General features: G+C 42.6%; 1 protein-coding gene across 3 annotated transcripts in view; it reads right to left on the bottom strand.

Moving 5' to 3' along the window:
* The window catches only part of LOC124545370 (prolactin-releasing peptide receptor-like), an 835,248-nt gene that overhangs the window by 59,529 nt on the left and 761,245 nt on the right, over nucleotides 1-14,474 (bottom strand). For all 3 annotated transcript variants that reach the window (XR_006967612.1, XM_047124280.1, XM_047124281.1), the window contains one exon: nucleotides 7,031-7,131. Coding sequence is in view for 2 of the 3 variants with exons in the window: in XM_047124280.1 (XP_046980236.1) it covers nucleotides 7,031-7,131 (101 nt within the window). In the remaining variant the exon portion in view is untranslated. The remainder of the gene's footprint in view (nucleotides 1-7,030; nucleotides 7,132-14,474) is intronic.

The following is a 14,474-nucleotide window of genomic DNA, read 5'->3' on the forward strand; positions in this document are numbered from 1 at the left end:
TACAGCCATGCGGATAAGATGCCTGTCATTTCGACTGTTAGTGATACGAGGCCGTTGGTATCCAGCACGGCGTTCCGTATTACCTTCCTGAACCCACCGATTCCATATTCTGCTAACAGTCATTGGATCTAGACCAACGCAAGCAGCAGTGTCGCGATACGATAAACCGCAATCGCGATAGGCTACAATCCGACCTTTACCAATGTCGGAAACGTGATGATACGCATTTCTCCTCCTTACACGAGGCATCACAACAACGTTTCACCAGGCAACGCAGGTCAACTGCTGTTTGTGCATGAGAAATCCGTTGGAAACTTTCCTCATGTCAGCACATTTTAGGTGTCACCACCGACGCCAACCTTGTGTGAATGCTCCGAAAAGCTAATCACTTGCATATCACAGCATCTTCTACCTGTCGGTTAAATTTCGCTTCTGTAGCACGTCATCTTCGTGAAGTAGCAATTTTAATGGCCAGTAGTGTAATAATTTTCACAACAAAAAAATAAAAATTCAGCACTAGCACTGCTGGAATTCACCTTGTTCTTCTGTTTAATAGTGCACTATCTTGCCTTTCTACACTGTCTGGCTGCATGTAGAAACGTTTAGACGTGCAAAAGACTACCCCTACTCATTTGGCACATGGGACAGAATACCCAAGTAAATTACATTCTGTACAACGAATAGACATTAACCACTCATCCCAGCGTTTCTTTAAATTGTGATAACTCTACCGGTTCCACTATTTTTACTAAATTAAATTTCGAATAAGCACGACTTCTGTACTTTGGTCTCAATACTGTCGCGACACAAGAGAGAGGAAGAAAAAAGAAACACACCCTCCACCGGCCGCGGTGGTCTTGCGGTTCTAGGCGCTGCAGTCCGGAACCGTGGGACTGCTACGGTCGCAGGTTCGAATCCTGCCTCGGGCGTGGATGTGTGTGATGTCCTTAGGTTAGTTAGGTTTAAGTCCGCCCCAGTAGCTGAGTGGTCAGCGTGACGGATTGCCGTCCTCTGGGCCCGGGTTCGATTCCCGGCTGGGTCGGAGATTTTCTCCGCTCAGGGACTGGGTGTTGTGTTGTGTTCATCATCATTTCATCCCCATCCGGCGTGCAGGTCGCCCAATGTGGTGCCGAATGTAATAAGACCTGCGATATGGCGGCCGGACCTGCCCCGCGGGGGGCCTCCCGGCCAATGACGCCAAACGCTCATCATCATCAGTTAGGTTTAAGTAGTTCTAAGTTCTAGGGGACTGATTACCTAAGATGTTAAGTCCCATAGTGCTCAGAGCCATTTTTGAAACACACCCTCCGCTTAGGCACCCCTAAAAGCACTCTGAAGTGTCCAGTGGGCAAGTGGTGTTCAAGTGTCCCATGCAAAAGCTGTTGACTGGAAACAACGTCTTTATTAGCTTTGGTAGCTATTGATTTCCGGCTGAGTGAGGCAAATATGCCTCTCCTCGTTTATGCAGGCCAGCAAGAATGTAGGTGTGGGGCGTTTGCGTGGAATGTTTCGTCGGCGCCCTGCAGTGCTGACGGTAGTCCCGTGGACAGATGGCCGTGATGTCAGCGGCGCACTGCTTCCCTCGGCGATAGTGGTGGCCCGTCTGGACGACCTCCTCTGGCCTGCGTGCATTCACCACAGTGGGCTGTGGAGACTACTGTGCTCTGGATTCGACCCACTGCCCCTTAGTAGTAGTCGGATGGCGGCTGGCTCTTTGGCATCGAGTCCCCGTCGGAACTCAGTGTTGGTGGCAGCAGACGACAGCGACAGGCTGACAGTACTGGGGGCTGGAGTCCCTCCAGGAACTCAGTGCTGAAGAATGTGTGTGCAGCCCAGACTGAAGCCCATGGCCGCTGCTGGCGACACTGCATCATTCTGCGGCTCGGCGCAGCCCCTGTGTCGTAACCGTGCTGCAGATTTCGATGGACACAGAGAAGACGACAGGATGACTACTCAATGACGAATCTCCTCTGTCTGAAAATGCAGCACTAGTTCTATCTCTGTCCAGAACATTTGTCGCTCACAACAAAGACCAGCCCTTGTGTGGTGACATCGCCTCGCCCTTTGTAGTGGCTATTGTTTCAAGATGCTCTTTTTCGCTGTGATTGGCTACCTTCAGTAAGCAACTCGCTTTCGTGTCTGTTTATATTTGTAACCGCATGAGTGATTTCCAGCTATTGGCACCAAATGCTATCCAGCTTCTGGCTAACACACCACTTCTTATCATTCTTTCGCCAACAGTTGTCCGTGGCCTTTCTTTTACATCTGCTGCTGTAGGTATACCGTCAGCAAGTGTGACAGTTATGAGGAGGGTCTAAGCTGTATTTCCTCTACTGCCAAGGAATTTTCCTCTGTAGGAGGACTGGAGAGTGATACACTTGGCCCTCTGAATCCTACTTAACAGATGCTTTATTCCCCCAAAGGAAAGAAAACTGTCGACGCCAGGGAGAGTGATTTTCTTGTAGTTGTACTAGATATTTTACCAGTGCACGCAGTTGAATCTATTGTATCCTGTTAACAAAGTGGTTTATTGTCCGGTTATGTTGGAGGACGCATGTAGTTTTGACTTTAGTAATTTAGCTTGGTTAGTTGAAATCTTCGTAGGTACTTTCATCTATCCTTATTGCGTCCGATTTATTCTGTGTCCTACTAAAGTTATCTATGTAGTTTCGTTGTACATTTTCACCATAAAATTCTGTACTGTTTTAAAACAATGATGTTATTCTACAAACTACTAGACAGACGCAGGTCCGATTAGCTGTATAGTCAGTGAAACAGGAAGGCTACAAAATATCTCTAGTGGCCACAAATGTCACAGCACATCACCACAAGACTATAACAGGAAAGAAAACAGTTAACAACGACCACAAAAAACGTCGAATTTTATAGCTATACACAGAGAAAAGAGAGTAAAAAACTCATAGACATCTGTCAAGTTATGTCCACCACTGTCTTAAAGTTCTCCTGTGTTGTAGGGGAATGCTGTGGTTATCTGTAATACAAGTGTAGTCACTTCAGCAGCAGTACAGATTAAGATGTATGCCTGAAAGTGTAAGTACCAAACGTTCTTCCACTCAAATTAACAATGCTGGATTGATTCTTTTGACTATCGGAAAGTCTATGAGTGTTTTAACTTGCTGTAAAGTAATAACAGAAATTCTGAATACAGAAGTGCTTATACATTTATAGGTTAATTTTTCAAAGACATCACCGTCACCACTGACTGTATAAATTATTTATTTTCACTACATCAATTTGAGCCTTAAGGTCATTATCAAACAATACACAGTAAAAGACTGTCGTTTGTCACACGTCAAACTTTATAAACCTTCCTAGATGCACACATGTCTCCGTCTTATCTGAGCCTCTTAAGAAAGTTACCATCTGTAAAGTAAATACGTAAATCTCAACAATCAACTGTCGTTGTACACTGTTCTGTAGCGATTTATGTTACAGACGATAACAATGTTAAAGGGCACAGAAGCGACGAGGACATGTGTACACTTCAGAAGATTTGTAGAGTCTGACCTGTGCCAAAGCACATTCCTTTGATATATATCACTTCATAATGGTCTAAAGGCTGAAACTACAACAGTGAAAACAAATACACTCTAACGCATGAAAACGAGGACCCACGAAGGAATTGTCTAAATGGGACGGAAATAGGTACATGTACAGACAAATAAATGATTAAAATTTCGGAAAGATTGGATGATTTATTCAAGAGAAAGACCCTCACAAGTTGGCAATTCAACAACGCGTTGCTCCACCTCTGGCCCTGTTGCAAACAGTTGTATGGCTTGGTAATCACTGATGGAGTTTTTGGATGTCCTTCTGAGGGATTTCGTGCCCAATTGTGTGCAATTAGAGAGTTAGATCGTCAAAATACAGAGATGGTTGGAGAGCCCTACGTACTGTACTCCAAGCTTTTCAAATTGGAGAGTGATCCGGCGATTTTGGTGGGCAATGAATCGTTCGGCAAGCACGAAGATAAGCAGTAAAAAAATCTCGCTATCTCCGAGCAGGTATTGTCTTGCTGAAATATAAGCTCAGGATGGATTGCCACGAAGGGAAACCAACCGGGGCGTAGAATATCGTCGACGTACTGCTGTGCTGTGAGAGTATCGCGGATCACAGCCAAAGGTGTCCTGCTATGAAATGAAATGGTACCCCAGACTGTCCCTCTTGGACGTTGGACCATATGGAGGGCGAAAGTCTGGTTGGCGGCTCACCATTGCTCATGGTATTCCCAGACAGGTCTTCGCTGGTCATCGGTGCTCAGTTCAAAACGAGAGTCAACAATCTACATCTACATGATTACTCTGCAATTAACATTTAAGTGCTTGGCAGAGGGTTCATCGAACCACAATCATACTGTCTCTCTACCATTCCACTCCCGAACAGCGCGCGGGAAAAACGAACACCTAAACCTTTCTGTTAGAGCTCTGATTTCTTTTATTTTATTTTGATGATCGTTCCTACCTATGTAGTTTGGGCTCAACAAAATATTTTCGCATTTGGAAGAGAAAGTTGGTGACTGAAATTTCGTAAATAGATCTCGCCGCGACGAAAAACGTCTTTACTTTAATGACTTCCATCTCAACTCGCGTATCATATCTGCCACACTCTCTCCCCTATTACGTGATAATACAAAACGAGCTGCAGTTCCACTACCGTGAATGAGATTTCGCGCTGAATGTGGCCGAAACCACTACAAACGGGCTTGTTGGTGTACAGAGGTCTGTGGTGGTCTGTACATGGAGCGCCGTGAGCTAAATCTCCTTTCTGTGAAACGTCCATTAATAGTCCTTGAGTCGGATCGCTGATAATGATGATTTCGGGGCTCTATGTGCCTGTCAGGTGATTGCTCGGTCCTCACGCTGTGTCGTCTGTCTAGGTCGACCACTTCCTTATCGACGCTGTGTTCGGCCACAGTTCACTCGTTCATGCCAACATCGTCGAATTAGAGGCATCACTCCTTTTCAAACGTCGAGCGATTGTCGAATTACTGCAATTGACTTTATTGACCCCGACTACACGTCCTCTCTTCTCTCCAAAGCTGACATGTGTGTATACTGTTCACGCGAGTGTCGGCGAAGCAAAGGTAATGTCTACCTGAGTACACGGAATGAAATTCGCAAAGACTTTATGCCCTCGTATCGGTATGACCCATTTCCAATTTCGCGGTGAAATTGAGCTGCAGCGTCCCATATTCGTCTACCAGCCGCGAAAGTTAGAAATTTAGCAAATTCGTCGATCTTAATCTTGCGACAAATTTGTATAACTCTTGTTTTTTTTAATGATAATTAAATGGACACCCTAGCTGCAACCAGGCGTTGATATAATTCATTGGGGACATGTTGAAAATGTGTTCCCCTACCGGGTCTCGAACCCGGGATCTCCTGTTTACATGGCAGACGCTCTATCTATCTTTTTTTATGCTCCGATTATTCTGGTTTCCCCTTCCAGTAATCAAAATTTAGTCTCCTTCGTCTTGATGGCGAAGAAGCAATCTTTTGGAACAAAGAAACGTTTCTCAGAGCCAAAATCAAATTTCATTTTCCTTTAAGAAAAAATTATGAGGAATAAATAAGGAAAAGTTTTTATTTTATTTTATTTTATTTTTTAATTTTATTTTATCTATATAAAGTCGTCGTGCGACCTGCAGTTAAAGACCAGTTCTTACAGGAGCGCCTGAAGTGTCTCCGCCTACAGCAGGCCAGCTCGTCCAAACGTGTCTTCTCATTGCGTAGGCGTGGGTTGTGGGTAGCAGATCTATTCAGTTCGGTTCGGTTAATACAGTTTTCAGCTTCTCAGGGCTTGGACGTTCCAGCTACGAGGTAGGTCATCGAAGGTGCTCCGTAAGAAATTGGAAAAATATTGCTTATAGCGTGGGTTGCGTATCAGGACGCAGTGTCGTTCGTTAAGTCCAATAACCTAGCGTAGACTTGTCGCCAGAAGTAAAAAGATAGCGGATCGTGTGGCCACAGATCCAATTCACAGAGTGAGTTTTGGCGGAGGGGTAGAAAGTCTTACCGGGGTACAAAAGCATGTGGACGTCGATCTGAGCTGGTGTCTGTCGAGTAAGAAACGCCAAAATTCGCCGCGCAAGTGTCCAGACGTTGAACGCTGCGCCACAGTGGAACCGGTGGACATCTGTGTCATCCACTCAACAGTGGGTGCAGAGGGATGAATCGGCGAGATGGATGCGGTGTAGACGATCTCGATTAACTTGTTTGCCATTCAAGGTGATGTACCACGCTGATTGAACGTCTGATTCGAGAAAACGCGCATGGATCGCCTTCCATATGTGTCGCCACACGTACTGTGGATACTTACGTTCGATGGGGTTGGACGGGTGTCACTGTTGTAACAGTTCGGAGACTGTTTTCGTGAGGTACAAACGTGTAAGTGGTAAGGACCGGTAGACATAACTGAACTCCAGGAAAAATCGTTGGATATAAAAAAAAAGGGGGTTGGAATGGTCGATACCAGTACTGGGGCGGACAAGGAGGCTGGCGCAAAGTTGTGAAGCAGGAGGCTAGTAAGGCTCTGCGGGCAACGATGCCAAAGTTTTAGTTGGGAGCTGACGTAAAGTGCCTTGACACAAGTTGGCACGTGGATGAGTTCCACCCCGCCACGATCTCGTGGCAGTGCAAGGGATTCATATTGCACCTTGAAGAACATCCCAATCTGAGCCACCGAGGGCACAGAGAATAGTGCGCCTGCAGGGACTTACCCCTTGCACGCTCCCCGTGAGAGACACATTCCCAACATGTCCACACCGCTACATTCGTGGTGCGCCTAATAGATGCTTTTTTTTTTGTTCTTGAGAGTCGTGTTTCTACAGTCAGTGGCTATTATGATGTCTTTTAGAAAGTTTTACGTGACTGTGAATCCAAACCACGAGATGTTAAAGGCAGATTACACGCGATACTATTCGAAATAGAAATCTTAAGTTGTGCTGTGAATAGCAATGGCAAAGTTCTATTCCATAAGAAACAGTAACATACATCTAATAAATACTTACTCGTTGATGTACGGGAATACGTCTTGCAGTACGTTGTACGTCTGCAATGGCAGCCAGCAGAGAGCGAAAAGGGCGACCACGATGACGAGCATCTTGATTACCTGCGGAAGAAGCCACTTGTCATGTATCCTGGCCGTGACGCATTTGTCGTCAGCGCATTGTGGGCTGTCGCGTGTTATTGTGAATGTGCCATATTTACTAATGAAATCAGTTTGTTATACGGGAGAAAGACCTGTATTGATTATAGCATCAGCGATAAAACACTGCAGCGAAAATCATGAAATGCCTTACAATGAGTAATTGTGTACTCAGAGGTCGCAAATGAACATGGCGCCCAGATGGATCGCCGAATTATCGTTTAGTGAAGACGATCAAATCGGGCAGCATACCCGTGAAGAGCATAAACATATAAGACACCGGAAAAATCTACGGAATCACAACAGCGTGTAGTGTGAGCGGATTGTCTCAACTCTGCGACATACCAAGAGGCTCGACAACTACAATGGAATATCCTGCAAGAGTGTTACCGTTCAGAATAAGAAGATTGGTCTTGACTGAATATTCGGAGGGAGCGCTCTGAACTGTTGCAGGAACAATTGACGTTAACACGACGTCTGAAGCAGTAATGAAATGTATGACCCCAAGCACTACAATATGCTGCATCCTCATTTTTTAAGCTTCTTTTTCACATATATGTAACATACATTGTGATTTTGTGCAATCCGCAATGCCTTAAAAAACCATGCACGAGATTTTCACAATCTCTCTATGGGCAACTTATTAATCGCAGTTAAATTTTATACTTGGAATAGTTTTCGCTGAAGGTCACGGTTTTAGAGTTCTACAACAAAAACGCATTTGAAGGTCACTTTTCTACGTTTTTCTTGAATAAGTGGAAAGCCGCAAACTCTAGCGAAAACGTATCCCAGTACAAAACGTAGCTTCATCAATCTTCCCACAAAAAGGTCCTGTTCACCAGTTCTGTAGGACAAACAGTTCGTGTGTAGTGGGAGAGAGAAAATGAAAATTTCGCGCGTCGTTTTTGAAGGGGTTGCGGGTTGCATGTAACCCATAGGTGAGAGCATCTCAGTCACCTGAACAACGGTAATGTAGCAATGATTTTGAACCACTATTTGACAAATACTATAAACTTATTTACTCAAGACACAGTTGACTTTAGCTCCATTTACTTAGAAAGGGAAAACCCTTCTTTGAGTCTCTCCATCACAAAAGTAAAAGTCTTTAGGACAGTGTCTACTTAGGCCGAGTATACATGGATGCGGATCAAACGTAATGTATACTTAAAGGAACATGAAGGTAAGCACTTTTCCGGGTCATTAGCATCGAACGATTTACCACCAAGGAGAATTCGCAAATGTCCGCCGTTGCAGCCGTTGACTTCTGCAGACCGAGCCACTAATTGACTCATCGGAGATTATCGATAGAGGCCTTCCCTCTGAGCCTCCTTGCCGGGCGACGATTACCATGGCGTTCAGCTAGAGGGCGCAGCAGGCCCCGACTACTGGATTAAGAGCTTTGCCTCTGCAGTCTTGGCGGACTCTCGTAATCAGTGAGTGCTCTTCGGATAGGCTTCGACGCCGACTAGCTTCCGTCATTCCAAGTGGTGCCAATAAGAAAGAGCAGTATTTGCCTTGTGTTTGGAGGCGACGACTGATACTTTGTTTTTTCTTCTGGCAATTGAGGCACCGTTGAAGGAGGCTCACTGCGCACACTGCAGCTCAAGATTCCCCAGCCCAAACATGTGGGGAGGCTAGCGCTAGACGCAGACTGTTGCTATCTGACTGTACAACGAGCTGCGCCTTCCTTCCTTCCTTCAACACACAGCAATTCGAACCGCAAAGAAAAATAAGTTGATAAGGACACTTTGAAGCAAATGTTTTGAACTTTCGGTTTACCACCGTGGGCCGGCCAGGGTGGCCGGGCGGTTCTAGGTGCTTCAGTCTGGAACCGCGCGGCCGCTACGGTCGCAGGTTCGAATCCTGTCTCTGGTGTGGATGTGTGTGATGTCCTTAGGGTAGTTAGGTTTAAGTAGTTCTACGTTCTAGGGGACTGATAACCACAAATGTTAAGTCCCATAGTGCTCAGAGCCATTTTTACCACCGTGACTTCTGGACCTCGGCTAACTATTGTTTAAATTGTCAAGCGTCTTTCAGTTTGTCCGGGTTGTTGCAGAACTGTCTGCCTTTGGTGGTGTTCCCAATCTAATTAATAAACTACTGCAGCTCCTCTGCTAGAATAAAGAAAACTGTTTCATTTCATGTTATCATTGGACTGGTGACTTTATGTCCATAAGTTATTACACGTGGCGTTCCGCTACTTTTTATTGTAATTGGGGCTTAGGAAATGTTTTTATGTATAGTTAATGATTGTTTCATTTTATACTAGCTTAGCGCCCGCTGCTTCGCTCGCGTTTGTGTAGTAATTACAACAAAATTAGTCTTATGAACATATATTAAGCCTACTGAAAAGTTAATGTATGAAAGAGCCGTTTCTTTCTATACGCAATTCTGACAAAGCCGATTTGTCGTCATGTGTGTTAAATAGCTCTTTTTGATTTAGTTAACAAATTGCAACACCTTCTAAACTTTTCACGCTAATTATGGCAGCAGAAATATTGTCATTTATGCATGTACTTCTCACCAAAAAGCTATTCTCGTAGCAGGAGTCGGAGGATTCTGTTAATCCTGTCTTTTGATGGTATTTCCACTGAAACTTTCACCCTCTACCATATTTTTTTAATTTCTGATCGAGAAGTCAAGGATAAATTTTTATAGATTTAACTTTAAAAATGAATTAATGCAACGAAATATTTTCGTAAAAAATTTTATCCCCTATTTCAGACTTCGAGACACACTGAAACACACATTTTTTAATTTCCAACGGAGAAGTCAGAGACAAATTTTCATAGACTCAGCCCTAAAAATGGTTTCATAATGAAATATTTTTATAAAATTTGTCCTCCCCTACTTCCAAAATCACTGAAATAGGTATTCTTTTAAAATTTATATCGAAAAGTAAAAAACTCTTTTCGGTAGATGCAGCGCTGAAATTGCTTTGGTACTTCATTAATAAACATTTATGTTTAATAATTAGTGACTGAATTTTTAAAAATGCTAAAATATGTATTTTTTATTTTTGACCCAGAAACAAAATACCAAATTTCGTAGTTCAATCTTCAAAATTGCTTTAATAGCGAAATATTTCCAAAAAACCAATCATTCCCTATTTCACCCATTCAGGGGTGGAATTTCGAAAAATCCCCTCTTAAACTAGTCAACAGTATGATATCAATACCCTCTCCAAATTTAAATGGTATCCTTAGCGTTTTGGGCTGGGCGAAGGTGAGTCAATGAATCAGCCAGGACATTTCCCTTTATATGTAAAGAAGACTACAGGCCTTATTAAATTTATATATCTTTTATTTAATAATTGTAGTAACTTTCTAATTGTCTGTTTTAATGCACTCCTTTTATTCTGTATTCTTTATCTATCTGCACGGAAACTGTACTAAGTTGATTCTTTGGTTTTTGTTGTACCATTAACAATGTTGAGCTATATACATATTTCCTTTTTTTGGGTTTGTCACTACCACTCCCAGTTTCTCGCTGCCTTACTATCACAGACGTTCTAGTAATTGATTATAAAGTTTTAGAGATCACAGCTCTAGATAAAACAGAATTACGTAACACACTCCACAGTACTATGTTACGTTTTAAAATGTCGCGACTCGCTGATTGGGAAAGCTTGACAATTTTCACCTTGCGCTCAGATGTGGAAGACGGAAACCAAACACTGCGGCATGCGGTTGGACACTGGCGTATTCGAGTGTACGAGGCCTTCTACTGTTATAGGTTTTCCTACCCATTCAGAGCAACAGGGAAAAGCTTGTAACTCAGAATTTCAGAAACTGGGTGATACAATCTTTTTATTTGAGATGTAGCAATATAGGATAGCTGCACTTGCTACAATTCTACTCATTAATAATTATTTTCTTTCATTTTTTTTTCTTTTTTCCATCATACACATAATTAATCTAGCTTGTGGAGACAAAATGGAAAAATATTACGCATCCAGTACTTCGCAAAATTTTATTATTCAAAATGTAATTTCTAGTCTGATGGTGGCGATAGTGTTGTATATTTAGTTCATTATTTAAAGAAATATCCATAATTCACAATTCCTGCAAACAATGTGCATATCAAAATTCAATGTTACTATCAATTGTCTTAATGCTGACATGGTTAATTTGAAAATCTCATTCTTTTCTTTCTAGCTAGTGTTGTACACGTTCCGAAAACTTAATATTTCAAAAGTTATTTGCATTCAACATTTTCCTGTTCCACAATGTTACAATCATAAAATTTAGTTCCTCACAAAATCCAGTGATAAATTTTAGTGGTCCTGACTTTTCTGTTACTGGAAATAGATACTTTTACTACAATAACTTGTTAGTTCATTAATTATTCCAGATATAAAATTTTATTTTCTGGAAAATTCTTGCCGAATGTGAAAATCCCCGTGCGCTTTAATAATTCCCTCTTATAATGTCGTAGCAATAATTCTGACATTTTCTAATTCTATAAATTCTGGATAAACCAAGGTACTTCATTGCCCACTGTATGTTTACTTTTTTCATCCTTTCTGTTGATATCTACATAATATGTAATAATTCTGTATTTGTAATTATTAGGTTCTGTAATACAAGCGTTTACAAATAGTTATTTCACACAAAGCCAGATTAAGTCGTGGAGAAGTTTTCAATCGATGTAGTTACTATGTCATCTGTTGACCCAGAAATCGTAGTTCACATAACCAGCATATCGGTATACTGCGACCCAAATGCCTTGCGTCTGTTATGATATCACGTTCAGATTACGTTAACTCGCTACATGCCTCCACGTTCTCTACACCAGTCTCTGCAACAGTCTGCTCAGACATCATATTTAGACTGGCGCCATATGCAGTTCCTAGGCGTTATGTTCGGGCGACATAAGTGAACATTTTCCTGTTGCATGTGGCATCTTACTTCAGCTTACCCAAGCTTTTGCCTCAAGCCACCTTTCCATTAATTTTTGATGTAACAAGACTCACAATCGCAGTGGGATGTGGTATGTATTCTTTTATATAGAAGAACAGGTGCAACAACAAAAACGAGAGAGATAGGTATAAACATGATGAAAGAGTTAAGTACAAACATGATGAGACCAGCATTATCTGCTAATCAAGATTATCACCACATGGCGGTACGCCACATAACGTGATAAAAATGATATTGAATAACTTCGCAAATATGCCAGAACTGACGTCCTATCGAAATAAATATTGTCGCAGAAAAATCACAAAGATCCTGTAATCAATTAATATGATCTGCGAATATAATTGAAATCTCTGTTTCTTTTGCAAAAGGCTCGCTCTCTCTTCCCTTTTTTTCTGCGGAGTATAAGAAGCCATTTTAGACGAGGCACGAAAACGTGTAAATTTGATGTAATATTTAGCCCAAATTTAATCAAATATTACATCAAAATGTGGTACAATTTTATATGTTCCAGCTCCTGTATTCATGAAGCTGCAAAATTATTGTCTTTATGCAAATTTTATGGGGGAACGTTAATGCAGAGGTCAGCGCCATTGTATTAAATGATAACGGCCCAGAGTCGTAATAAATATCTTAATATTTGCTTATTTTAACAAGTAAAAATAAATGTAAATGTAGGAGAATTCTCTTGATAAGCGGTTCTTCCTTTGAAACAGTAAAAGTAATCAGTTTTCCAGTATTGAATTACATATAAGTTAAGTAACTTCAGTAAATTATTTTGATCTCCGCTTAACGGGCATTGAGAGAATCTCCTCAATGTTGCATTATCATTAAAGCAGAATTAATTATCAAAATATCAGCCTCAATAACAAAACTAACTTAGCCATTTCTCTGGTGTGTGTTTAGTGGTGTCCTTTAATATAAAAACATCGTGTCGGGCAAACTAACTGCGAAAAGTGCCACAACTAAGTCACTGACGTACATAATTTTCCAGTTGTGAAGCAGCCAGAATAACACTAACTCCAACTTTTCATAACATATCAGTACCAATACGTAAAATAACCACCACAACCACTCCAAAGTACCCCGATAAACGGAAATCATCATCTCCCCTACAACATCGTCATTTCTGCTGTAACTCTGTATTATCACCAACTTGTAGTATCTCGACTGTAGGTAGTGCTGATACACGCCGTCCAGCCACATTCATATGGCCACAGGTCAACAGGCTGAACAATCACCTTTTGCAGCGAGAACGTGCAGAAAGAGAGTAAATGAGGTTCTGGAAGGTACCCAGAGGGATGTGGAGCCACACTAACTCCAGTGCCATGCCCATCTGCACTATTTTGCTGTTGCGGATCTATTACGTGAAAAGATCGGTCGAGGTAATCCCACAGATTCTCGATTGGGTTCAAATTCACGGACTCTGCCGACCAGGGGAGTACGGCAAACTTATCTCGGTGCTCTTCTTATTGCGCATGTACACTGAGAGCAGTGTGACTCGTTGCATTGTACTGCTGGAAGATGCATACTTATTTTGATCCATTGTGCTTTCCAGAATGGCGAGGTCACCCAGATAATGCCACGAAAACATTTCCCAGACCATACCGATCCATCCTACAGTCTGGAGCCTTCCGACAATTGTTGCAAGGCTGTACACGCTAACACACATCTGTATGGTGTCGCATAAAACATGATTCATTTAGAAAGGCCACCTCTCGCCACTCTGTTGATGTCCAGTTGGGTATTGGAATACAAGTTCCATCCTTCCTCGATGATGAGCAGCAGTCAGCATGGGTGCATGATCCAGGCACCTGCTGTGTAAGTCCAGAAGCAGCAACGTTCGCAGAAAGAGAGTTGAGGAGCTTTTGTTGGTAGCCCCATGGTTGATGTGGGCGATTAGTTACTCAAAAGTTGCATATCTATTTGCCCCCGCGCATCTGCCCAGCGATCGCTCCGTTTCCGCATTAGATCGACTGCTCAGTTTTTCCGCGTCCCCCCTTCCTCCGGGCACACTTTATATACCTTCCTCTCCTAGTGCTGGAACCTGCCGCCTGTTAGTGGTTATTGCACAGTGACGTCAAACATAGGCAGTGGTCACCTTAATAGAACTGGACCGCGTGGGAAGTCACGAGCTCGGAATTTCGGCAATTACTTCCTCTCCAGTGCACCTATTATTCAGCGCTTTCGTAGCCCACAGCGAAGCGTCTCGCTTATCCGTTCGCATTCCGGATCCGCGTACCGCCTTCCTCAAGCTTCCTTTACGAGCTAATTAAATTCCCAGCCCTTCTCAAATCCCAGGAACACCTCCTTACATCCTGTATATCCTTCAAATAGGACCACCAAAAATTCTTACACTGATTGTGGGGGATTCAGTCCCTCTGCCAA

Source organism: Schistocerca americana, chromosome 8, assembly GCF_021461395.2.
Source record: "Schistocerca americana isolate TAMUIC-IGC-003095 chromosome 8, iqSchAmer2.1, whole genome shotgun sequence".
In the NCBI taxonomy this organism is placed as follows: domain Eukaryota; kingdom Metazoa; phylum Arthropoda; class Insecta; order Orthoptera; family Acrididae; genus Schistocerca; species Schistocerca americana.